Genomic DNA, 25082 nt, shown 5'->3' on the forward strand with positions numbered 1-25082 from the left:
CAGAAAATTATTTAGTAGTATTGTTATAGTCCTTAAACTTCTTTATTTCTTCAAGAAAAATAGGTCATGTTAAATGCTTCAGTTGATAGCATCTGTAATGAGTTGATAGCATCTATAATGATTTCTGAAAAACAGACTTCTTAAAGAAAATACAAATATGCGTAGCCTGGGAATGCATATCTTAGATGGTTTCCTTTTACATACAATGAAATTATCATCAAGGAATTGTATTTTCTGCTAAATAAGAGTCTTCGTGAAAAACAGAAATTTGCTAAAAGTTGCTGGTAAAAATTGAGATCGTAATATGAAGAGGGGTTTGTTTGCTGCTGGAGATAGGCAGATGAAATTTGGAAATGGGAACATTTCAAGAGACAAGAAAACAAACGCCTATAAAACTAATCTTTTCTTCAAATGAAGAGAAGAATTGAACTTAGTTTAAAGAAAAGGTCTGTGGAAAATATCACTTGGTGAAAGAGAATAACAATATATTTGTAATGATGGTTGTGAATGGAATTTTAATAAACATAAAAATCCAAACATTTAATGCATGCCATCCCTTTTAAGAATCACCTTAATGCTTAGTCCGATGATACGATCTGTTCCTAGTAAGTGCCATTGAATAAGCTTGTAAACTGAGGTAACATGTACGGTGTTCATAGAACAGTGCCAGTGTAAATGCTGTGTAAGCATTAGCTATTATTATTTTCCTTTTACGATTTTGAATCATGTTTCAAAAATAAAAGTATAGAATAAATAAACAAGTAAAATAAAAGTGTAGAAAATGAAGTCACTTACCTCATAATCCCAATATTTGTTGCCTGTTTTCTCTTGATTAAAATAATCATTTTCTGATTAGCACTTAAGATTCCAGACATAATGTTTAGAGTAACTTTCTGTTTGTTCAAAGTTTCTTTCCAAGTGAGTTTCTTTAAACTAAATTTTCTCTTTAGATGCTTAACATTATTTAAGAAATATACTAGGAAATGTTAATTATTTGAAAGAATCAAATCTCTGACCTTACCTAAATTTCCATTGGCCCTATAAATGTTTAGAGAACCTCTCAGTGTATCATAAAGATATTCCCAACTTCATTAAACTGTTCATTTAAGATCTGTTCGCTTCATTTATTCATCCATTCAATTCATAAAATGTCTATTAAGTATAAAGTAGAAAATGTATCTCAGTGATATGTATTCCAGGGGAATTAGGATTATTAAACAATGGTCTGTGTCCTAAAGTGCTTTCAGTTTTATAAGGGAAGTATATACACCTGTAGATTTGTGGCAAGAATAATACTATAAAAATAATGTTTCTTCTCCACCATCATTCTCATAAGATACTTGGTACTGAATCTTTATTTTAGGAAATTCATTTCTTGAATTTACAACACCTGTGACATGGAATCAGTATTGTTTAAAAGAAAACCAGATTTTATTTATTACAAGGTTTGTGGGCCTTATGATTTAGTTTTATGAGAAAATTGTCTGTTTCATGTTTTTAAGACACTTAGGCAGGAATTCCCTGGCTGTCCAGTGGTTAGGACTCGGCACTTTCACTGCTGGAGCCCAGGTTCAATCCCTGGTTGGGGAACTAAGATTCTGCAAGCAAGCCGTGTGGCATAGCCCCCCAAACACACACACACACACACAAAGACACTTAGCTAATTTATCCTTTAAAATTCTCTATTTTAGATTCCCAATTTTCTGCATTTGACTCCTGTAGCAATTAAAAAGCACTGTGAAGCTCTTAAAGGTATGTGGTTGTTTTGTAATATGAACTTAATATTTTGTTTCATAGGAATCTCATTTCTAATGATAAAGGGGTCAGTTTATCAAGAGGATATAATATTTGTGAATATTTGTGTGCCCAAAGTAGGAGCACTTAATATACAGAAAATATTTACAGAATTGAAGGAAGAAATAGAGAGTAATACAGTAATAGTAGGGAGCTTCAGTACTCCACTTTCAACAATGGGTAGATCATCCAGACAGAAAGTCAGTAAGGAAACATTGGATTTAAACTTACATGTTAGATCAAGTGAATTTAACAGACATTTACAGAACATTCCATCCAACAGCAGTAGTATACACATTCTTCTCAAGTACACATGAAACATTTTTCAGGATAGATTATATGTTAGGCCACAAAATAAGTCTTAATAAACTTAAGAAGATTGAAATCATATCAAGCATTTTTTCCAACCACAATGATATGAAACTAGAAATCTATTACAAGAAGAAAACTAGAAGATTAACAGATACGTGGAGATCAAATAGCATGCCCCTAAACGCATATTGATTTAAAGGAGCAATCAAAGAGAAATCAAAAAAATATCTTGAGATATGGAATATCCCCAAAGCAGTTCCAAGAGGGAAGTTTATAGCAATAAATGCCTACATTAAGAATAAAGAAAAATGTTAAATAAACCACCTAACTTTAGATCCCAAGGAACTAGAAAAAGAAGAACGAACTTAGCCCAAAGTTAGTAGAAGGAAGGAAATAATGGTTGGAGTGGAAATAAATTGAGACTAAAAGGACAACAGAAAAGATCAGTGAAACTGAGAGCTTGTTTTTTGAAAAGGTAAACAACGTAGACAAACCTTTAACTAGACTCACCAAGAAGAAGAGAGGCCTCAAAATTATAAATGAAATAGGAGACATTACAACTGGTATCACAGAAATATTGGTACAAAGGATCTAAGAGACTACTGTGAACATTTTTATGCCAACAAATTGGGCAACCTAGAAGAAATGGATACATTCCTAGAAACATATAATATACCAAGACTGAATCATGAAGAAATAGAAAATCTGAACAGACCAGTTACTAGTAAGGAGATTGAATCACTGATCAAAAACCTCCCACCAGGAAAAGTCCAGGACCAGATGGCTTCACGGGTGAATTCTTTTTTTTTTTTTTTTTTAATTGAATCATAGTTGATTTACAGTGCTTTGTTAGTTTCAGGTATATAGCAAAGTTATTCAGTTATACATTTATACATTTATTATATATTAAGAATATATACATATTCTTTTTCAGATTCTTTTCCCTTATAGGTTATTACAAAATATTGAGTATAGGACCCTGTGCTATACAGTAGGTCCTTATTGGTTATCTATTTTATATATATTCGTGCGTATATATTAATCCCAAACTCCTAATTCACTGGTGAATTCTACTAAACATATAAAGAATTACCAGTCGTTCTCAAACTCATTTAAACAGTAGAAGAGGAGGGAACACCCACACTCATTTTATAAATCTAGCATTACTCTGATACCAAAGCCAGATAAGGACAAATTACAGGCCAATATCCCTGATGAGCATAGATCAAAAATCCTCAACAAAATACTAGCAAACCAAATTCAATAGTACATTAAAAGGATCATACACCATGATCAAGAAGGATTTATTCCAGGGATGCAAGGTAGTTCTACACCTGCAAGTAAATCAACATGATACATCACATTAACAAAATGAAGGATGAAAATCATATGATCATCTCAGTAGATGCAGAAAAAGCATTTGATAGAATTTAGCATCCTTTCATGAGAAAACTCTCAACACAGTGGATATAGAGGGAACAAACTTCAACATAATAAAGGCCACATATAACAAGTCCACAACTAATATCATATTACAACCATGAAAAGCTAAAGGCTTTTCCTCTAAGATCAGGACAAGACAGGGATGCCCACTGTCAACATAGTACTGGAAGTTCTAGCCAGAGCAGTTAGGCAAGAAAAAGAAATAGAAGGCATTCACGTTGGAAAGGAAGAAGTAAAATTGTCTTTACTTGCTGAGGACATTATCTTATACATAGAAAATCTGAAACGTCCAGAAAAACTATTAAAATTAATAAACGAATTCAGTAAAGTTGCAGGATACAAAGTCGGTATCAAAAATCAGTTGCATTTTCTGTGGTGAACATGGGAGTTCAGAAAGAGATTTTTTTTTAATGTGTAATTTAATTTAATTTAAAATTTAATTTTTAAAATTTAAATGTAATTTAATTTTAACTTTTAATGTAATTTTTAAATTTGTAAATTAAATTTGTCTTTTTCTTAAAAGAGAAATTAAGTAAATACTTTTATTTACAATAGCATCAAAAAGAATAAAATACTGGGTCAGGGGAGGGGGAATTGAATGAAGGCAGTCAAAAGGTACAGACTTCCAGTTATAAGGTAACTAAATACTAGGGATATAAGGTACAACATAATAAATATAATTAACACTGCTATATGTTCTGTATGAAAGTTGTTAAGAGAATAAATACTAAGAGTACTTATAACAAGGAAAACAAAATTTTTTTCTATTTATTTAATTTTGTATTTGAATGAGATGATGGATATTCACTGACTTTCTTGTGATGATCATTTCATGATGTATGCAAGTCAGATCGTTATGCTGTAGACCTTAAACTTATACAGTGCTGCATGCTGATTATATCTCAGTAAAACTGGAAGAAATAAAAGAAAAACAAAATACATGAACGCAAAATAAAATAAGAGAATACTTTTAACCAAGGAGTGAAAGATCTATACACTGAAAACTGTAAAATATTGATGAAAGGAATTGAAGAAGACACAAGTAAGTATAAGATATGGATTGGAAGAATTAATATTGTTAAAATGTCCATAAAACCCAAAGCAATCTACAGATTCAGTGTAATCCCTGTCAAAATTCCAGTGTTGTTTTTCACAGAAATGGAACAAACTCCTTAAATTTGTACAGAACCACAAAAGACCTCAAATAGCCAAAACAATATTGAGAAGGAAGAACAAAGCTGGAGGCATCACACATCCTGATTTCAAACTATATTACAAAGCGATAGTAGTAATCAAAACAGTATGTTATTGTCATGAAAACAGAGGCATAGATCAATGGAACAGAACAGAGAGCTCCAAAATAAACTCATGTATATTTGGTTAATTAATTTATGACAAAAGAGCCAAAAATATTTAAGCAGGAAAGGATAGTTTCTTCAATAAATGTTGGGAAAACTGGACAGACACATGTAGAAGAATGAAACTGGACCACATTTTTAACACTATACACAAAAATCAACTTGACATGAATTAAAAACTTGAACATAAGACCTGAAACTATAAAACTCCTAGAGGAAAACATTGGGTGTAAGCTCCTTGACGTTTGTCTCGGCAATGATTTTTTGGAATTTGACACCTAAAGCAAAGGCAACAAAAGCAAAAAGAGGTAGCAAGTGGGACTACCTCAAACTAAAAACCTTCTGCACAGCAAAGGAAACCATCAGTGAAATGAAAAGGCAATCTGTGGAATGGCAGAAAATATTTGCATTATATATCTGATAAAGGTTAATATCCAAAATACATAAAGAACTCATATAACTCAGTAGTAAAAAAAAAATCTGATTTTAAAATGGGCAGAAGAATCAAATAGACATTTTTCCAAAGAAGACATACAAATGGCCGGTGAGTACATGAAAAGATTCTCAACTTCACTAATCATCAGGGAAATCAAAATCAAAAAAAAAAAAAAATCAAAACCACAGTACCTGTTAAAATGACTCACCAGGAAGATGAGATAACAAGTGTTGATGGGGATGTGGAGAAAAGGGAACCCTTGTGCACTGTTGGTAGGAATGCAAATTGGTGCAGCTGCTGTGGAGAACAGTATGAAGGGTCCTCAAAAAATTAAAAATAGAGCTGCTGTATGATCCAACAGTCCCACTTCTTGGTATGTATCCAAAGGAAATGAAGACAATATTGAAGAGATATCTCAACTCCCATGTTCACTGCAGCATTATTCACAACAGTCAAGATATGGAAACAGGGCTTCCCTGGTAGCACAGTGGCTGAAAGTCCGCCTGCCGATGCAGGGGACACGGGTGTGTGCCCCGGTCCGGGAAGATCCCACGTGCCGTGGAGTGGCTGGGCCTGTGAGCCATGGCCACTGAGCCTGCGCTTCCGGAGCCTGTGCTCTGCAACGGGAGAGACCACAACAGTGAGAGGCCTGTGTAAGACATGGAAACAACCTGAGTGTTCATCGGTGGATGGATGAATGGATAAAGAAGATGTGGTGTATACACACACATGCACGCACGAACAGTGGAATATTATTCAGTCACGAGAAAGAAGGACATCCTGCCATTTGTGACAATGTGGAGGGACCTTGAGGGCATTATGCTAAGTGGAATATGTCAGACAGCATGACAGATACTATATAATTATCACATATTTGAAATCTGAAAAATCTGAGGTCATAGAAACAGGGTAGTGTGGTGGTTACCAGGGACTGAGGAGTGGAGGAAAAAGATCTTCAAAGAGTACAAACTTGCAGTTATCTGCTGAATAAGTTCTGGGGATCAGAAACCATAATCCTTGCTCAGGTAGGTTAGGGACTTATTGTTGAATTATAGAAAGCATATACATAAAAAGGCTGAAGAAAATATTGTAGAGTGTTAACAACAGATGCAAATCAATGTGGTCCAAACTGAAGATAGTGTAGAAGGATGCTGAGTAGCTGAATAGTAAGTGGGGCCAGTAATGGGATACTTTGCAGAAAAGGGTTATCTTGAAGAAATTGTTCAAAATTTTAAAGGAATTAGAAGTGATATATACCTATGGTAAAATTAAATAGTACAAGAGCTGATGATGAAAAGTAATAGTTTCTTGCTTCTTCTTTCCCTCCCTGGCCCCTCATTCCACACGTGTTCTCTTTTAGTCATTATTTAGGTCTTATTATTTATGTGTGTGTGTGTGTGTGTGCGCGCGCGTATAATTTTATATATTCTTTAAACACATAAAGAATATATTATATATACTCTATACATAGTATATATAAATGTAAATTATATGTATAGTTTGATATATATAAAATGGAACTAATCACCTGAATACGATTATACCTCCATTTCTAGACTTGTTAAATTTCAACAATATCTGTTGATTGCTAGTTGTAAATAGAGATTTTACTCACCTGTACTACCATCTTTCTTCTTCCCACATAAATGGAGGTAAAGGCAAAGAGCACTTTTTGTTCATGGTTCATAATATATACAATATTCCAATTCAATTTCTGTTCTAGTTGTATTGGACTATATATAGGTAAGCAAATTTGAGTTGTTTTAGGTTTGTAGATATTACTTATTGATTATGTAGTTTAATGCAAGAGTTAGTACCTTTGAAGTCTTAAATTTATGCTGATTTAAAGGTGATGTATATACATGCTCAGTATACTTGTTAAGTCTTTTCAGGAAAGAAAATGAAACCTAGAAACTTCACAGGTAGCCTGATTATGCTAAAAGGAGAAATTAGTTAGTGAACATGATTATGATGAAATTTGAGCTTCTGGGAGGGCCTTCCATTGAAAATTATAAGGAAGAAGAGAAAATAAAGAGGTTTTAAAAAGAGGGCTAAAAAGTAGGAATAATAACCTTACTCTTGAAATGAGGGAAGAAAAATCTCTTACTATTTTCATTCATTTCTGTGGTCTTTTGTTTTGGGACATTACGATGCATTTCTGTCCCTTTGTATGTTTCTATATTTGTTGATATTAGCCTGATATTAGACTGACACAGATCACCGTTGCACATTTGTGCCCCATATGACACAAATCACATATCATTTTTTGATCCTTTGTAAAGCCAGTTAACAAATGCATTACCCTGTGATAAATTCAGTAGTTTTCCTTTTTAAACAATATTTTTAAATGTGCATTTATAATTTAGAAACTGGTCATTGTAATGAGGTAGTTCTAAAATACTTAATAATTTTCAAATGAAAGGCTTTCATACAGCATATTTAGAAGAGTAGCATTATATTTTACAGTATTTAAGTGAATGATTTAATCTTTCCTTAATTTTGCCTTTACACTTTTGCCAGCTTCTAGCTTTAGATTGTATCTTCCAAATAACTCAAAGGCTTTTCAAATATTTCTTCTGAGTTTTCTTTCAAGTAGATCAGTTCAGATTTTGTATCTAACTTGCAAATGGAAAATTTGAAGCACAGGAGAGTTAGGTAATTTACCAAAACTAATAATCGTGGCAGAAGTTAAGTAAAAACCAAGGTCTTCTAAAGTCTAGTCTGTTGCTCTACCTATCAGATGAATAAAAGGCTAATAGGGGTCTATTATGTACTTTTCAGTTGGCTGTGTTTTCTTGAACATATAATCAGGTAATTTAATTTAAAAGCTGTAATTATCATCTGGTGATTGAAATGACTTACCTAAAGTTTAAAAAAAAAAAAAAAAAAGTCGGTACAAATCCAGTAACTCATAAAATTCCCCAAAGTAGTCTGTCTTATAAAGTGCCTGACAGTGTTGCATCTTATAGTACAGGAAACTGGAATTCGTTCATAATGGGAATGAAATTTAACCCCAGTAATTTTACTCTGTTCATTTTATTTAAATGTCAAAATGTTCTTAATGGCAAAGATATTTCTTTCCCCTCAAAGTGTGTGAGTATTGATCTCTTAAACACAGTTTTTAGGGAATAGTGTGAGCTATACTTAATTTGCTAACGTATATTTAGTCCCAGATCTTGGAAAGTCTCTGTAATCCAGAGTGACATTTTGCTGACTGATATTAAAGCCTAAATGGGAGCTAAATATAGTGCTTATTATAAGAAAGTTGTTAGCTGAGGGAAAATGTTATTGGAGAAAGCACGGATCCATGGGGTCTCATGTGTTTGACCTAAGAAACCAATTACTTTTTCTTAGAATGAGGCTATTTAGGAAATGAGGTTTCTATTGAGGGGAACCTGATAATGCCAGAAGTTTTCATCCCAAGCTGAGAGCCCTGTACCACACTAACTTGATAGGAATAGGGCAAAATAAAATCAGCTGCCCACCTGTGAAGTCCCTCAATACTAGTAGTACTGATAGCTGCGGGAGGCTGGGAGTTCTCTCTTTTCCTTTAAAGATTTTTTTTTTTTCATTTGAGGCCTGAGTTTACACCTCTGTGCTGTGAGCAGTGTTCTCAGTGCTTGGAACTTCGGTTGTAGCCCAGGTCTCAGACCCAGACCCACTCCTCTCTAGGCTATCTGTCTTACCTGAAGGTGAGGACAAGTCTGTTTCTTTTTCCACTGAGCCCCAGTGGCTCAGAAGTCACATCGAAGAAACATGATTTACTGGAAGGATCATTTAAAGGTGATCGAGGCTTTTGTACCTGTTATAGTTAGAGGCCCTATTGAACTCAGTTTCTGAAAGAAGGTTGACCACATCTCAGTAGAGCTTTTTTTTGTTTTTGGCTGTGCCGTGAGGCTTGCTGGATCTTAGTTCTCTGACCAGGGATTGAACCCAGGCCACAGCAGGGAAAACGCCGAGTCCTAACCACTGGACCTCCAGGCAGTTCCCTCTTAGAGTTTTTTCAGAGGTTCTTTCACTTCCCTTCAGCTGATTTTTAGTAACCTTCATTTGGGCGTGAACTAATATTATCTATTGCCTTTTCAAAAACAGTAATTCTCAGGGCACTATGAACTGCTTGCTTTTAGTTGGCGAGGAAATAAACTGTCTCATAACAGATATGTGCAAAGCTATAATAAACTTCCATCAAGTCCATAGCTCCCTTTTAACTGCTCCCCACCAAACCTGAACTATCCAAATCATTCCCTTAATTCCCTAAATAGGATTCACTTAGGAAGAAAAGGGATGCATGCAGGATGATGATGTATATATAAGTGCAGAAGAGAATCTGTTGTTTCATTTCATGTTTCATTTCATGTATCTTGAAAGGTGATCTCCCTCAATAATTTGATTTTGTCGGTTAGCATACATTATAAGGAGAATTTACTTACAAAACTATAAATGAGATAATTTTTTTTAATTCTCAGATTTTTGCACCGAGTGGCCAGCTGCATTAGACAGTGATGAGAAATGCAGGAAGCATTTTCCAATTGAAATTGACACAGCTGGTTATGTATCAGCGGGACCATCTATTCGAAACCCCAAAGCACGAGTAGTGACATTAAGGGTAAGAGTTAATTTTTTAAAAATAAGAATTATTGGAACATATTATTTTATAATAGTATTTTGTATGCGTGATTATAAAACTGACACATACTTATCATAGAAATTTGGAGAATATAAAAGTTTTTTTAAGTATAAAATAAAATTGGGGCTTTCCTGGTGGCGCAGTCATTGAGAATCTGCCTGCTAATTCTGGGGACACGGGTTCGAGCCCTGGTCTGGGAGGATCCCACATGCCGCGGGGCAACTAGGCCTGTGAGCCACAACTACTGAGCCTGCGCGTCTGGAGCCTGTGCTCCGCAACAAGAGAGGCCGTGATAGTGAGAGGCCTGCGCACCGCGATGAAGACTGGCCCCCGCTTGCCACAATTAGAGAAAGCCCTCGCACAGAAACGAAGACCCAACACAGCCAAAAATAAATTAATTAATAAACTCCTACCCCCAACATCTAATAAATAAATAAATAAATAAATAAATAAAATTGCCTGTAATTCCACCACTCAGATAACCACTGTTGACTACAGGAGCTCATTTTAGTATATATACAGTCAGCCTTTGTGTATATTAATGGGATGATACTATATTTGATTAGTTGCTCAAATTTTGTTTAACAATGTGAATTTAAAATTTTCAATGTTATTAAACACTGTTTAATGTTAATAGTGTTATTAAACACTATTTAATGAATAGTGTGTAAATGAGAGTCTGTTAATGTGCCAGGACAATGTTTGAGGCTAGGGGTGCAACACTGATCAATTCAGACATAGTCCTTTTCTGAGACCGAAGTGGGAGAGACAAGTAATTCTATAGCGTAGATCTACCATAATTTATTTAAATTACCCATATCATGGGACATTTAGGCTTTCTAACAGTTTTCTTTATTAGAAAAATATAATATTCTTGATTAATATTTGTATATATTCCTGATTATGTTCCTAGGATAACTTACTAAAATGAGAAGTTAGGTCAAAGGATATAGATCTTTTGAAGATTTTTGATATATATTGTGAAAGGTTTTTGATTATATATTATAAAATTCCTGCAGGCAATGTAACAAATACAACACCAGCAGATTGTGACAAAGCGTGTTTTCCTGTACTCTGACCAGCCTAGATATTATTATTACCTATCAGCTTGATAGGTAAACTATATCTTATGTTTAAAATATGTATGCCTTTGAATTCAAATGAAGGTGAGAATGTATTCCTTTGTAAAGTGCTTATTTTTTTTCTCCTTTGCCCATTTTGATGGTATATTGATTTCTTATATACTTCTTTTTCCTTTTTAATAACAGCTTTATTGAGATATAATTCACATACTGTAGAATTCATCCTTTTTAAAGTTTACAACTCAGTAGTTTTTAGTATATCAGAGTTGTGCAACCATCACCACTGCCTGACTCCAGAAACTTTCATCACCATTAAAAGAGATCCCATACCCATTATCAGTCAATCCCCGTTCTACCCTGCTCTTCACTACCCCCACGCTCCTGTCAACAACTAATCTACTTTGCCTATTGATATTTCCTATAAATGAATCAAACAGTATGTATACTTTGGCTTAGTATAATGCTTTCAGAGTTTCATCTGTTATAGCATGTATCAGTTCTCCATTTCTTTTATTGCCAGATAATGTTTGATTTTATGGATATACCATGTTTTATTTATCCACTTATCAGTCAGTAGACATCTGAGTTGTTTCCACTTTTTGGTTGTTAGAAATAATGCTGCTGTGGACCTTTGTGTACGGGTTTTTGTGTGGACATAGGTTTTTAGTTCTGTTGGCTATATACCTAGAAGTAGAATTGTTGGGTCGTATGGTAACTCCATGTGTAACATTTTGAGGAACTACCAAGCTGTTTTACAAAGTGACTGCACTGTTTCATAAGCAGTGTTTGAGGGTTTCAATTTCTCCACATCCTCCCTAATGATTGTTGTTGGTCTTTATAGTTTTCACCATTCTAATGGGTGTGAAGTATCTCTTTATGGTTTTGGTTTACATTTCCCTGATGACTAATGATGAGCAATTTTTCATGTGCTTATTGACCATTTGTATATCTTCTTTGGGGAAATGTCTTTAAATTCTTTGCCCATCTTTTGAGTAATTTGACTTTTTGTTTTTCAGTTGTGTTTTTTATTTATTCTTCATACCAGTTGGTTATCAGATATATGACTTGCAAATATTTTCTCCCATTCCATGCATTGTCATCTCACTTTCTTGATGGTGTTCTTTTAAGCACAAAAATTTTAATTTTGGTGAAGTCCGATTTATGCATTTTTTTTCTTTGTTTCTTGTGCTTTTGGTGCCATATGTAAGAAAACATTGTCTAATTCGAGGTCATGAAGATTTATTCCTATGTTTTCTTCTGAGAGTTTTGTCTCTTACATTTAGGTCTGTGATTCATTTTCAGTTACACCTTATATGGTGTAAGGTAGGGAACCAACTTTATTTTGCATGTGGATATTCATCTGTCTCAGCACTACTTGTTGAAAAGACTATTTTCCCCCCATTGAATTGTTTTGACACCCTTGTCAAAAATGGTATAGTTATTTTTTAATTTTTTACTTGGCTACTTTACCAAATTCTGTTTTTTAACCTTTCTTATCAAAAATTCCAAATGTATATAGAGTAGTATAATAAATACCCATACACATGGCACATGGTTGTATCAATAATAAATATTTTGATGAGTTTAAAATATTGAGTGCTTGATACACTTATACAGATACACACTCCTGTGTATTTATTTGTGTGTTTTTGGTTTAAGTGTTTACTTTAAAATTACTAATATCTGACTTTTCATACTAAAATATGTTAGTGTGTTATCTCTAAAAATTAATGAAAATTTCCTATATAATTCCAGTATAATTAATACAGCTAATAAAATTTTCAGTAATTTTTTAATACCATCTAAAATGTGTACTCCACGCTCAGATTTCCCCAGTTGTCTCACCAAAATGTTTAAATAGCTTTTTTGTTTAAACCAGGATCCAGTCAAGCACTGTTACATTTGCTTAAAATGTCACTTAGATCTTTTAAAATCTAGAACAGCAAACTACCTCACCCCTCCTATTCCTGCTCCCCCAAGCTGCAACCCCCATCATGACACAGACATGGTAAAGAGACAGAAATTTTATCCTTGCAGCGCTTCCTACCTTCTGAATTTGTCTCCATGCATCCTGGTGTCATTTACCTTATGTCTCTATCTCCTGTGTTTCCTATAAAGTGGAAGTTAGATTTAAGGGACTGATTAGATTACAGTAAACTATTTTGACAAGAATACTTGATAGATGTTGCTATGTATTTTATATTGCATTACATGAGAGGGCACGTAAAGTCTGGTTGCCTCATTCTTAGTATGCTGAGATTGATCACTTGGTTAAGAGGCTGACAACCCAATCTTTCCATCGTGAGGTTATGGGTTGTCATTTTTTGCTTTTCCCTTGAACAGGTAATGTGTAGATGGGTATATTCAGCAAATTTTGATCAAGTAAAGTCATATTCTTTTTGATGTTCAAAGTATGTCCTAACTTTGGCCAGTAGGATCTCTTCTAAACTGATTCCTATGCCCTTTTATTACAAGCCCATTAGCATTGGAAAATTTCCTTGCCTTCTGGCACAAGGTGGACCAGGCTTACGATATAGAATATTCCTTATCCCAGACCTGGAATTAGCTATTTCTCCAGGAGCTCTGATACCTTTTAGTGAACATTGATGTTTGGAGACCAAAATTGGGATGCTAGGACTTTTTGGTTGATTCTTTGGGTGATTTCTCAAGAAATAAATGATAATTAATGGTAATTTTAGTTCTCCTTTTAAAATATCTATAGCTTGTTTTTTCCTTTTGTCTTTTGCGTTAGACAGAGTTTCTAAAATGTTTATGTAGTCCCTTGTGCTGTTCTCTACTTTAGTGGGTATGCCTCTAGTATTTAGCCTCTGAGATTGGATTTCAGTTTAGAGATAATAATCCCTACTGTGTTAACGATGTATACTATTCCTAGTTTACTAGCATTTTTGAAATGATCTCCTTTGAATTTTTAAAGAAATGAATTATATTAATTAATTTTCAATTACTGAACCATTTCTGAGCCCTGATCAGTTTATGGTACATTATTCTTTTACTTTACCACTGACTGATTTGCTGTGATAATGTTTTATTTAGGATTATTTGTCCTAATCTCATGTTGCTTTGGAGAAATATCAAATCCCTCCTCTCACTTACCAGGAACATGCCACATGCCATTGCACATGTGCCCTAGTAACTAACTCCTAAGTTAGTATTGGAAACCTTTGTTAACGGAGTAGTGATGCACATCACATGTCTTTTTTCACACAGCAGTTACGTGCAGTTTTACCCGATGAACCTTTTTTTAAATTAAACTTTTACTTTTAAAATAGTTTTAGATTTACAGAGAAGCTTCAAGGATAGTACAGAGTTTGCCATATTTACACCAAATTTCTCCTGTTAACATCTTATGGTACTGTGGTACATTTGTTATAACTAATGAATGAATCAATATTGATAAATTATTAATTAAAGTTCATACTTTATTCAGATTTCCTTAGTTTTTACCTAATGTCCTTTTTTTGTTCAGAATCCCATTCAGGGTACCGCATTACATTTAGTCATCGTGTCTCTTTAGGCTCTTCTTGGCTGTGATTGTTTCTCAGAATTTCCTTGTTTTCGATGACTTTGACAGTTTTGAGAAGTACCAGTTACGTATTTTGCGGAATGTCCTTCAGTTTCGATTTGTTTGATGTTTTTCTCATGGTTAGATTGTTAGGTGTTTTGGGGAGGAAAACCTCAGAAGTTAAGTGCCGTTCTCATCACATCATAGCAAGGGTATAGGCTCCTCACATGACTTACACTGATGATGCAGCTTAGATCACCTGGCTGAGATAGTGTTGGCCAGTTTTCTCCACTATAAAATTACTCTTTTTTTTCTTCCTTTCCATAGTGTACTCTTTAGAAGGAAGTCACTGTACACAGCCCACACTTATGGAAGTTATGCTCCACCGCCTCGAGGGAGAAATATAGATTATTTGAAATTCTTTTATGTGCAGTATTTGTCTATTCTCCTCCATTCATTTATTTACTCACTTGTATCAGTGTGGATTCATGGATTTTTACTTTATCCTTTGGATTATGGTCCAATAATACTTTATTTTATTGCTCAGATTGTTTCGTCTTTGGTAGTTGGGCACTCTTTCAGCTGGCCCCTCTGCTCCTTTGTCATGCCCCATCATTTGTTTTTTAAACACTTCCTTATTTTTTAGCACCACAGAATGCTCCTAGCTCATTTTATATATTCTTTGTACCATTCCCAGAATCAGCCATTTCTCCAGGGAGCCCTGACTAATGTACTTCTGATTCACCTATCCTGGAGGATGACTGCCGACCTTTCTGAGGGGCCTTCCAGTACAAAAAGTTCATTTTCATACTCCATTCCATGTAATCTGTATTTTAAATTGGAACATTCCAAGTGTGCTGCAAAAATATGTTGAAAATCTCTGCAACCATCTTTGCATTATATGCTAACAAATAGACAAACTTTAAGCTTTAGAAATATTTTCAGTAATATAGCCATAATTGATTTGTAATTTTCTTTCTTTGGGTTTTGGTATCAGGGTTGTACCATCTTTATGAAATGAATTTATGAAGCTTTCCAGTGTTTTTTCAATTCCATAGGACAGTTTAAATATCATAGCAATATATTTATGTATTTAGAGACATTGAAAATATTTTAAAATCACAAAAGATAATACAGATGTACTGTATACATTTCATAAAATATAGATCAACAAAAGGAAAACAGAAAAAGAACTTAAAATTCTACTTTTCTGATATCATTCCACAGGTTAATAGAGTATCCCTATTATAAAATAATAATACCTGATACATTTTTAAGAACCTAATAAATGTTACCTCTTTTTAATAATAATGGTAGCAACAGCAAACAGTTGAGCTCTGTTTTATGACAAAAAAAAATCTCTGAACTCAGAGTTAGAAAACCTAGATTTTTTTTTTTTTTTTTTTTTTGACTGTGCTGCACAGCTTGCGGGATCTTAGTTCCTGACCAGGGATTGAACCCAGGCCCAAGGCAGTGAAAGCGCCGAGTCCTAACCACTGGACCACCAGGGAATTCCTAGGAATCCTAGATTCTAATTCATGTTTCTGGTCTTAATTTTTGTGGGCCTTTGTCTTCAGTACTATAATCTCACACTTTATTTAAAGTATGCCACCAGTTACCACTTATTATATCATGCTGCCATCCCTGCTTATCTCCTTTTTGTCTCATGCCACCATGCCATACCTTCCTCGACCCCTTGTATCCCTTCTGCCTGACTCTTTTCGGCCCTTCTGGACTCTTCACTCTACCTGCTGACGGTTGAGACTCAGGGGTGGTGTCCAGACTGGTGTCATGTGGTTCAAGGGTAAAAGTAGGTAAAACAGTAAGACTAAACCATGTGTAGTCCAGCATGAGTTAATGCAGTACTGTGAAGGTAATCAAATATTATAAAATAATATTCAGAGCTGCTCAGAATTTTAAATTCAGAGAAGGAAAGTTGGTATCATATTTTTTTGATAGTCATAAAAGTAGTTCAGAATTAAAAATAACATATTTGTGTAGGATTTTAAGAGGGGTGGAATAGGGAGCGTGCGAGGGAGATGCAAGAGGGAGGGGATATGGGGATATATGTATATATATAGCTGATTCACTTCGTTATAAAGCAGAAACTAACACGCCATTGTAAAGCAGTTATACTCCAATGAAGATGTTAAAAATAAAATAAAATTTAAAAAAAAGATGAGAAAATACAAAAAGAAAAAGTGCTTTCTTCTATGTAATCTCATTTATTCCTGACAAAATTCTGTGAATCCTTTCTATTTTATAAATGAGGAAACAGACAGGAAGATCACATGATTTGTTTAAGGTCACTTATCTGATAGGTAGCAAATCTAGACATCAAACCCAATTCTTGTCTTATGTGTAATACCATAGTTCTTTAATTAACTGCATATTCTTGTAAATGAAGAAAATATTTTACACATTTAGACATTTTTCAATTTATGTAGTTCTTTTAAATGAGACATTTGAAGATACACCTATAACTATGATTTGAAATGTGAACGTTGTTTTGGGGATAATGTTAATGGTACAGTGTTGACTCTTTAAAATACAGTAACTTGAAAAAAGTAAAGTCTAAGGATTCTTTTTTTTTTTTTTTTTTTGTGGTACGCCGGCCTCTCACTGTTGTGGCCTCTCCTGTTGCGGAGAACAGGCTCCGGACGCGCAGGCTCAGTGGCCATGGCTCACGGGCTTAGCCGCTCCGCGGCATGTGGGATCTTCCCGGACCGGGGCACAAACCCGTGTCCCCTGCATCGGCAGGCGGACTCTCAACCACTGCGCCACCAGGGAAGCCCTGAGGATTCTTTTGAATTTTGGAAAAAGAATGACAAATAAATGTCACTCAACTTAAATGTAAGAATACTAGTCCAGGTTAAAGACTACAATTTTGCAGTGCCTTTGAGTGCTAGCAGGTGGCGTGAGTGCACTGCACAGCTGTTTCTGCAATATTTATGAGCTTCTGGCATAAAACTATATAATTTTTGACCATTAAAATATTAATGTGAACAATGAGTTTTAAAACAGTTGCCACAGTAATGATCAGCATTGCTGCCACATGTTTTTGACTGCTTCTTACATAAAAAACTAGAACACAAATTTTTTAAATGGTAAATTTTTAAATGTATTGTTAAACATCATGATTTTATTGAAAGAGTTTTAAAAGGGAAAATCACTACCTGTTCAGTATCTGAATGTAAAATCTATTTCTTTCTCTGTACTGTATCTGTATGCATGCAGATATACATACATTTTCATAATTATAATCATAACGTAGGTACGTTTTATGATTTTCTTATAGGTAATTCTCCATATTGCTAACAATCAGAGTCATCATAAAACTGCTTATTTTATCCATCAAGCTAATAACCTGGTTGTTGACATAAATTCTTTTCAGGGAACTGTGGTAATTTCACATGCCTACCTGTGGGATTGCTATTTAATATCAGTGTTCTTACTAATGTTCTTTGAGTGCATTTATATTTATTTTTTTATTTCCTATTTTTTCTATCCAAATAAAAAAATTCATTGTGCTTAAAAAAGAAACAACATATCCTCCCTTTTTTAAATTTATGTATTCATTCAGCCAATATGTTGCATGCTTTTTAGGTGCTAGGTCATTGCCAGGAACAAGACAGTTATTGTTCTTACTCTCAAGGGTTTGCAGTCTAGTGGGAAAATAAATAAGCTCTTATGCTATGGTTGTCTTGAGTGAAATGCAGAGTTATTGAAGCTAGAGGGCAGAAATAGGTGGGATTTCAAAATCTTATTTAACCTTTTCATACAGTTCTGATTTTGCTTATTCTTAATGCTCTCCATGGAAAACTAGTCTGTTGTTTACCTTATTTACCTGTATTGTAGTCTCTAACCTGTTTTCCTGGATCAGTCCTATTCATCTCTAGATAATCCCAAGCCATAATTCTCTGCAAATTAAAAAGTATGTTCATTTATTCCAGCATTTTCCAAAATATGTTTTAAGGAAGACTAATTTCATGAATTGTCCCTTGAAAAGTAGAATCTGAGGTTAAATAAATTTTGGAATTATTACATAACAATGCTGCATCTTGAAATTCAGCATGCTCTTTAACATGTTGCCTCCTCTAAGAAATCCTGCTGTGAAGAACCCAGTTTAACTCAACATTTCCTAAATGGACTCAATAGAAACAGCCTTTTTAAAGAAATCATTCTTTTTAGCAGCCTGTGGGACTAGTATTACCATTTTGAGAAATGTTGAGCTGAATTATTTCAAATGTTTTGACCCTTCATGGATGTTGTATTCTAGCTTCCACAAGACATCTGTAGCTTTTAAAATAATTGCCCCTGGGACTTTCCTGGTGGCACAGTGGTTAAGAATCTGCCTGCCAATGCAGGGGACATGGGTTTGATCCCTGGACAGGGAAGATCCCATATGCGCGGAGCAGCTAAGCCCATGCGCCACAACTACTAAGCCTGTGCTCTATAGCCTGTGAGCCACAACTATTGAGCCCGCATGCCACAACTTCTGAAGCGCACGCACCGAGAGCCTGTGCTGCACAACAAGAGAAGCCACCACAATGCGAAGCCTGCGCACTGCAACGAAGAGTAGCTCCCGCTCGCTGCCACTAGATAAAGCCCGCACGCAGCAATGAAGACCCAGTGCAGCCAAGAACAAAAATAAATAAATAAAATAAAAGCCCCTAAACTGTTGCAGTGATATGGGTCTCATAATTGCATGGTAGAAATTCTTAAAGCGCCTATGTTTCATCCATTTATTTAATTTATTTTTTTTGCGGTACGCGGGCCTCTCACTGTTGTGGCCTCTCCCGTTACGGAGCACAGGCTCCGGATGCGCAGGCTCAGCGGCCATGGCTCACGGGCCCAGCTGCTCTGCGGCATGTGGGATCTTCCTGGACCAGGGCACGAACCTGTGTCCCCTGCATCAGCAGGCGGACTCTCAACCACTGTGCCACCAGGGAAGCCCCATCCATTTATTTTTATAAACAGCTTTACTGACACTAATTGAGTTGAATTCTACTAGTTGGTAATACTCATAAGCACTGTCATTTCATTTATTTAAGAGACATGTCATTGGTTCTTTTAGGAAAGGTACTAATGCCCAGAACTTTCAAAGAACTCCAAACACTTTGCTCCCGCTTCTTTTTTTCCATGAGTAAGATCAGGCTTCATGATACTTGTGAATCACTAATTCTGTAAAGGAAGGAGTTTGATAAAGTTTCTTTTGGTTTCTTTTTTAATGTTAGCATAAGTAATTTTCCCACTGTTTTCTCATTATACAAAGTTTATAAAGTGATTAAAAAAATTTTTTTTCTTGTATTTTTAAGGTTAAACTTTCCAGTTTGAATTTAGATGATCACGCAAAGAAGAAACTTATTAAACTTGTAGGAGATCGATACTGCAAGAGCACAGATGTGCTCACCATCAAGACAGATAGGTAAAGGAAGAAAAGTTCAGCAGATCTGTCACATGTGTTGCTTTATTGTCCTCCAGTCCCCTGGCAGTCCTTGTATTAACCTGTTAGGTCAGAGAAGTTGTCTCATTCATATTTTTAATATCCTCACACTAGCCTCCTGTTGCTGTGATCTTTATGTGCATGGAGAGGCTTGCCTAGCTGAGTTAAATTGTTATTTTTAATATATTTGTGTATGTAAAACTCAGGGAAGATGTTAGACAGAAACGAAAGAATGACTTGCCAGTGAGTAATACTTAAACAGGTTTCTGCAAAGTCAAAGTATAGAAATCTTATATTTCAAAATCAAAATTATTAAATATGGAAATTAATTTATCAAGGCATTTTTGTAAATAAGCAGAATTTCAGTGCTAGCATAGAAGTTTGTAAAAGCAGTATTAAATTTATTGTATATGAATTTATAAATTAGGTCATTTGAGGTAAAGAAAGGCTATTGGTATGTTTTTGCTAAATGGTTATTTTATTTCTAGAATTATTCTTTGGTTGTTTCAAAATTATGTCAAAATATAAAGAAAAATAAGTGGGCAGATACCCTCTCTCCCTCCTTATCTCAATTTCAAAGCATTTGGAGGTGTCAATATCAATTAGGTTTTATGTTTTGCTTCTTAGTGGTATAAAGAAGTAGCATGACATACATACAGAGATGGCAACAGTGTGGAGGTGGGAAAAGCTTGGGAACCGTGATTTTAGATTATTACCATATAGGAGAAGTAAATTTGAAATTTATGAATAATATCTTTTTGCTAGCTTTAGCTTTAGAGAATGTAAAATAATGCTGTGTTTTTAGTTTGTGCAATTTTTAAAAATACTTTTAAAATGTTATTGTTAGAAATTCTGTAAGTTTCTGATAATTTTTTTTTGCTAAGTTTATAAGTGTCAGTGTGTGTGTGTGTGTGTATGTTTTATGATAACAACTTAATAGAATAGAGGACTGTTAAACCTAAGTACAGAATAAACAGAGTCCAGTTAAAGTCAATTTTCATATGATAATTTTATATTTAAAGAAATTAGAAGTAATTATTTCCTTTTCTATATTATTTTATTAGCCTAAAAGTTAATGCCAGCTCTTATTTATGTAGAAATTTTATCTAATATTAGGTCATTAGTTTCATTTTAAATATGATAGCAAAAAATTATAGCATTGTGTAGTGTAGCTCATTTTTAAAAGAATCAACTCTGGGGAAATCAGGGTGAACATTTAGATTAGCATCAGTCTCTCTGTATTCTTTAAATGAACTCAGCAGGTATGTTTACACCATCGCAGACACTTAGCCCTGAGATCGTGAAGGACACTTGGATTGGACACATTCATATTAAAAATACTGTAAAGCTATTATCAGATATAAATAACTTTGTTAGTGATGAAAGCAAAGATATCCTCTAAATAAAAGTAAAAATAACATCAGTGTTCAATATCCTCAAATCATAAACTACATAGATCATTTTTATTCCAATAACGGAATTTTCCTAAGTCAGATAGGGAATTCCTGAATATGAGTTATCCTTTGTATTTGTATACTTTGCAAATTTTTCCGTGTACTGAATTTTTAGAATTTTGACTTCCTCCCTCTCTCTGTCTTTTAAAGGTGCCCCTTAAAGAGACAGAATTATGATTATGCAATGTATCTACTAACAGTTTTATACCATGAGTCTTGGGTAAGTGATTGTGTATGAATGTTTAATAACTTTGTCATTGTAATTTGGATATGTTAACCTTTCAAAACAGTCTGTGTAGCCAGCACTCAGATGAGTGTTTAATGAACCACTATTTAAGCTAAGGACATGTGAAATGTTATAGATAACTCCTACTGACATTGAAAGTGAGGATCTTGAAATAGATAATTCAGTCCATCTGAGGACCTTCAGAAATCAGATGACTAAAATGCCTTTAAAGTTCAGAGTTTCTGACTTAGGCTAAAAAATTCAGAATTTTTTACTTTTTGTTTGTTTGTTTGTATGACTTTAGGTGAAAGTTGTCAATGTTATGGAAGGGAGATCATCATCTATATTACTTGAACTATATATAATTCATCCTGTTATTCAAATAAACTATAGAACAAAGCTCCCAAACTTTGTAGAAAGTTACTTTAAGTGTTTATTAAAATCTTAGTTATTAAATAGCCTTTCATGTGAACATTTCACTGGTATACGTTAGAGACAATTAAGGGCAATTAATTATTTAAATAGTATAAAAACAGTCTTGTGTCTGACTAAATTTATTGAGTTTTAGTATAAATATACACATTTATGAGGAAGATTTTGCTGTGAATGAGCATCAACTCATTTAAAGTTGATAACTAATATGTTTTGGTAACTCACAGTTTTATATAATATTTTAAAAAATTAAAATAATTTCAGATATGCACACATATTAAAATTTTTGAAGCTTGCCCAACATAGACATGGAACTTAATAGCATTTCATGTTGGGAACATTTGAAGGAATGGGGGTAGCTGGAGAAAGAGTCACTCTGTTTAGATGCTCAAAGGACTTCATATGAAAGAAGAGTTAGATTTGTTTTTCATGACTTTTAAGGGTACAACAAAGTAGAAGCAATAGTGAGACAGATTTATTTACTGAATAAAATCTCTCTACAAGATTCATCTAAAGATGGAGTGGGCTGCTTTAATAGGTAAAGATGTTCCATCCATTGGCTACTTAGTGGGGATATGACAAAAGGAACGTACTCTTTGGATGTTAGTTGCATTAGATGATCTTTGGAATCTCCTTTCATCCCTAAGAAATTCTGTGAACACGTACAGCTGTTCTCACAGATTTCATTGATGTTAATAATAAAACAGTTGTAGCACAAGGGGATGAGTGGAAAATTTAAAAAAAAAACTTTGTTGCGAGGTTAGTAAAGAACAGAAAGTAGCTGGTAGCTCTTTTCTGCTTTTGAGGTATTCTAATTATCATAATTCATCGTGGTTTTCTAGTTCCTAGCTTCAGGAGTGACATCATAATAGCAGTTAATCTCTTTCCTGTCAACTGATTTTATAAATGCCTTTGGCTTGAGGTCATTAAGTTCCCTTTTGAACCAGCAACATGGCTGAATTAGCTTCAGCTCTATGGCTGCTGCTTAAAGAGTTAATACCAAACAATAAAAGCCAACCAGTTTTGAGTCTCTTATTTTGTCAGCAGCCTGTAAAATGAATTTGCCCCAAAGGAAATGACAGGCATAAATAAATTCAGTGAAAGTTGACTTACTGGATTCTTTCTATGGTTCCATGACATAAAATCTAAACAAGTTTGTATTCTGGATTCATGCAAGAAGCCTTTGATCTTAATGCTAATTACTTTGATGCCAGAGTAAGTAGCCACATACAACTGTCTTAAACATAATTAAATAATTCCTATATTAAACTTGGCTCTTGATCCTTTCTAAACAAGTACCATCAGTGAAGAAGCTTTAAGAGAATGCAGATGAGCCATGAAATTTTGCAGAGCTGGTGGAACAGAATTTTTATTGAATTGAAACTCTTTTTTCTTCACCAGCATGGAATTCATACTTGAAATTGATGTTACCACCTGGTATTTAATCAAATATTTAAAGAGCCCCTTTTAATTCACTCCTTTATTTTTAAGGCTAGTTTCAGAGCATTTAATACCTAAAAGCTAAGCTCTGTGGAGGTTACCTCTAAGTAGCATTGAGAGAAAGTAGTTGGTAGTTTTATGTAACATAATGCTGAAACTTCTCTGAAAAGGTATGCATTTAGACCAGTATAAGAAAGTTACTGTAGTGTGCTATTCAAAACAGTTTAACTATATAGAATTATTAAAGTAGAAGTTGTTGACTTCTAAAACAATAAAATGGGTTTATTCGGGAACAGCAAAGAATTGCTATTTGGGACATGCAATTTATGGTGAACTGTAGGTAAGTCCAGAGAACAAAGAAAAGGGAGCTTGTTTTTATAGGGAAAAGGAGGGAGTTGGGAGGGGCTGTTCTAAATGAAAGTTCAAGGGAGGAAAGTAGGAGTTTAGGGTGGTGATGTCTTCATTTGCGGAGCTGAGATGTTTCCCATTGCCTGGGCTGTTGCTGAGCAAGGAGAAATTCTTCCTTTGGGATTGTAAAGTAGTTGCGCTATCTGTTTGAGAGTGCGGGGTGTGCTTCTTCCAGTGGGGCATGAAAGTGAAGGTCAGTGCATGCAAATAATGGAGTGTGAGAATGCATGAGACCTCCCTCTACAGGCCATTGCCAACTCTAACTTTAACTGAGGTTTTTTTTATTGATTTACATATTCAAAAGGCATAGACTTCACAAAGCATAGACTTCAGGCATAGAGTCTTAGTAATGCTTCACAGAATGATTATTGCAGTGCTAAGAAGGTACTGAGAAACAGATATACATTAAACCATTTATTCTTCAGCTGTTCAAAGAAGCAAAAAGACGTGTAGAAATTTGGTTTAATATTTCAGTATTACACAATGTTGGCATAGAAGTGAATTAGGTTTTAATCTTTGGAACCATTCAGATTTGGATTTGAATCCCACTACTTGTTACCTGTGTAACCTTGGCCATCCTTTTAACGTCAGGCTCAGATTTCTTCTAAGGGCTTTTGGATAGATCAGGGAGAATTTATGTGAAATGTCTGGTGAATAGTGGGTGCTCATTAAATGGTGGCTATTAACATTGTTAATTACTAAAATGAAGAAAGGTTTATCTTAGAATTTCAAATTCATTTATTTCCAATTTCTGTGTATAGCTCACAGTTAACTTGACAAAGACTTTATGCAGATCAAGTCAGCTCTGTGCCCTGTTGTATTTGAATTTTTACAACATGTATCTGACTCACATTCTGACACAACTGATAATAAATGTTAACTTTGTTGCATGTTGTTCTTTAAACCTTCCACAAGTGATTTGGTTAAGAGATGATTGAATGAAGCATTTTACAAAGTGACTTGCACAAAAGATAGACTAAAACACAGACAGTGGTGGAGGAAAGAAAATAAACACTTGCTTTAGAAAATGTAGAGATCTGAAATCAGATTCAAAGGGTTCTTGGGTGATTGTGATATTTAATTACTAATGGTTGCTTTTTA

At 34.4% G+C, this 25082-nt stretch overlaps 1 protein-coding gene across 2 annotated transcripts in view; it reads left to right on the forward strand.

The window, feature by feature from the left end:
• The window catches only part of MRPS35 (mitochondrial ribosomal protein S35), a 42528-nt gene that overhangs the window by 5650 nt on the left and 11796 nt on the right, over nucleotides 1-25082 (forward strand). The window contains exons 4-7 of one of the 2 annotated variants that reach the window (XM_004270893.4): nucleotides 1692-1752; nucleotides 9810-9949; nucleotides 19894-20003; nucleotides 21626-21695. In XM_004270893.4, the coding sequence (XP_004270941.1) occupies nucleotides 1692-1752; nucleotides 9810-9949; nucleotides 19894-20003; nucleotides 21626-21695 (381 nt within the window). The remainder of the gene's footprint in view (nucleotides 1-1691; nucleotides 1753-9809; nucleotides 9950-19893; nucleotides 20004-21625; nucleotides 21696-25082) is intronic. The other variant, XM_033430192.2, reaches the window with a different exon arrangement.

Source organism: Orcinus orca, chromosome 11 (genome assembly GCF_937001465.1).
Source record: "Orcinus orca chromosome 11, mOrcOrc1.1, whole genome shotgun sequence".
In the NCBI taxonomy this organism is placed as follows: domain Eukaryota; kingdom Metazoa; phylum Chordata; class Mammalia; order Artiodactyla; family Delphinidae; genus Orcinus; species Orcinus orca.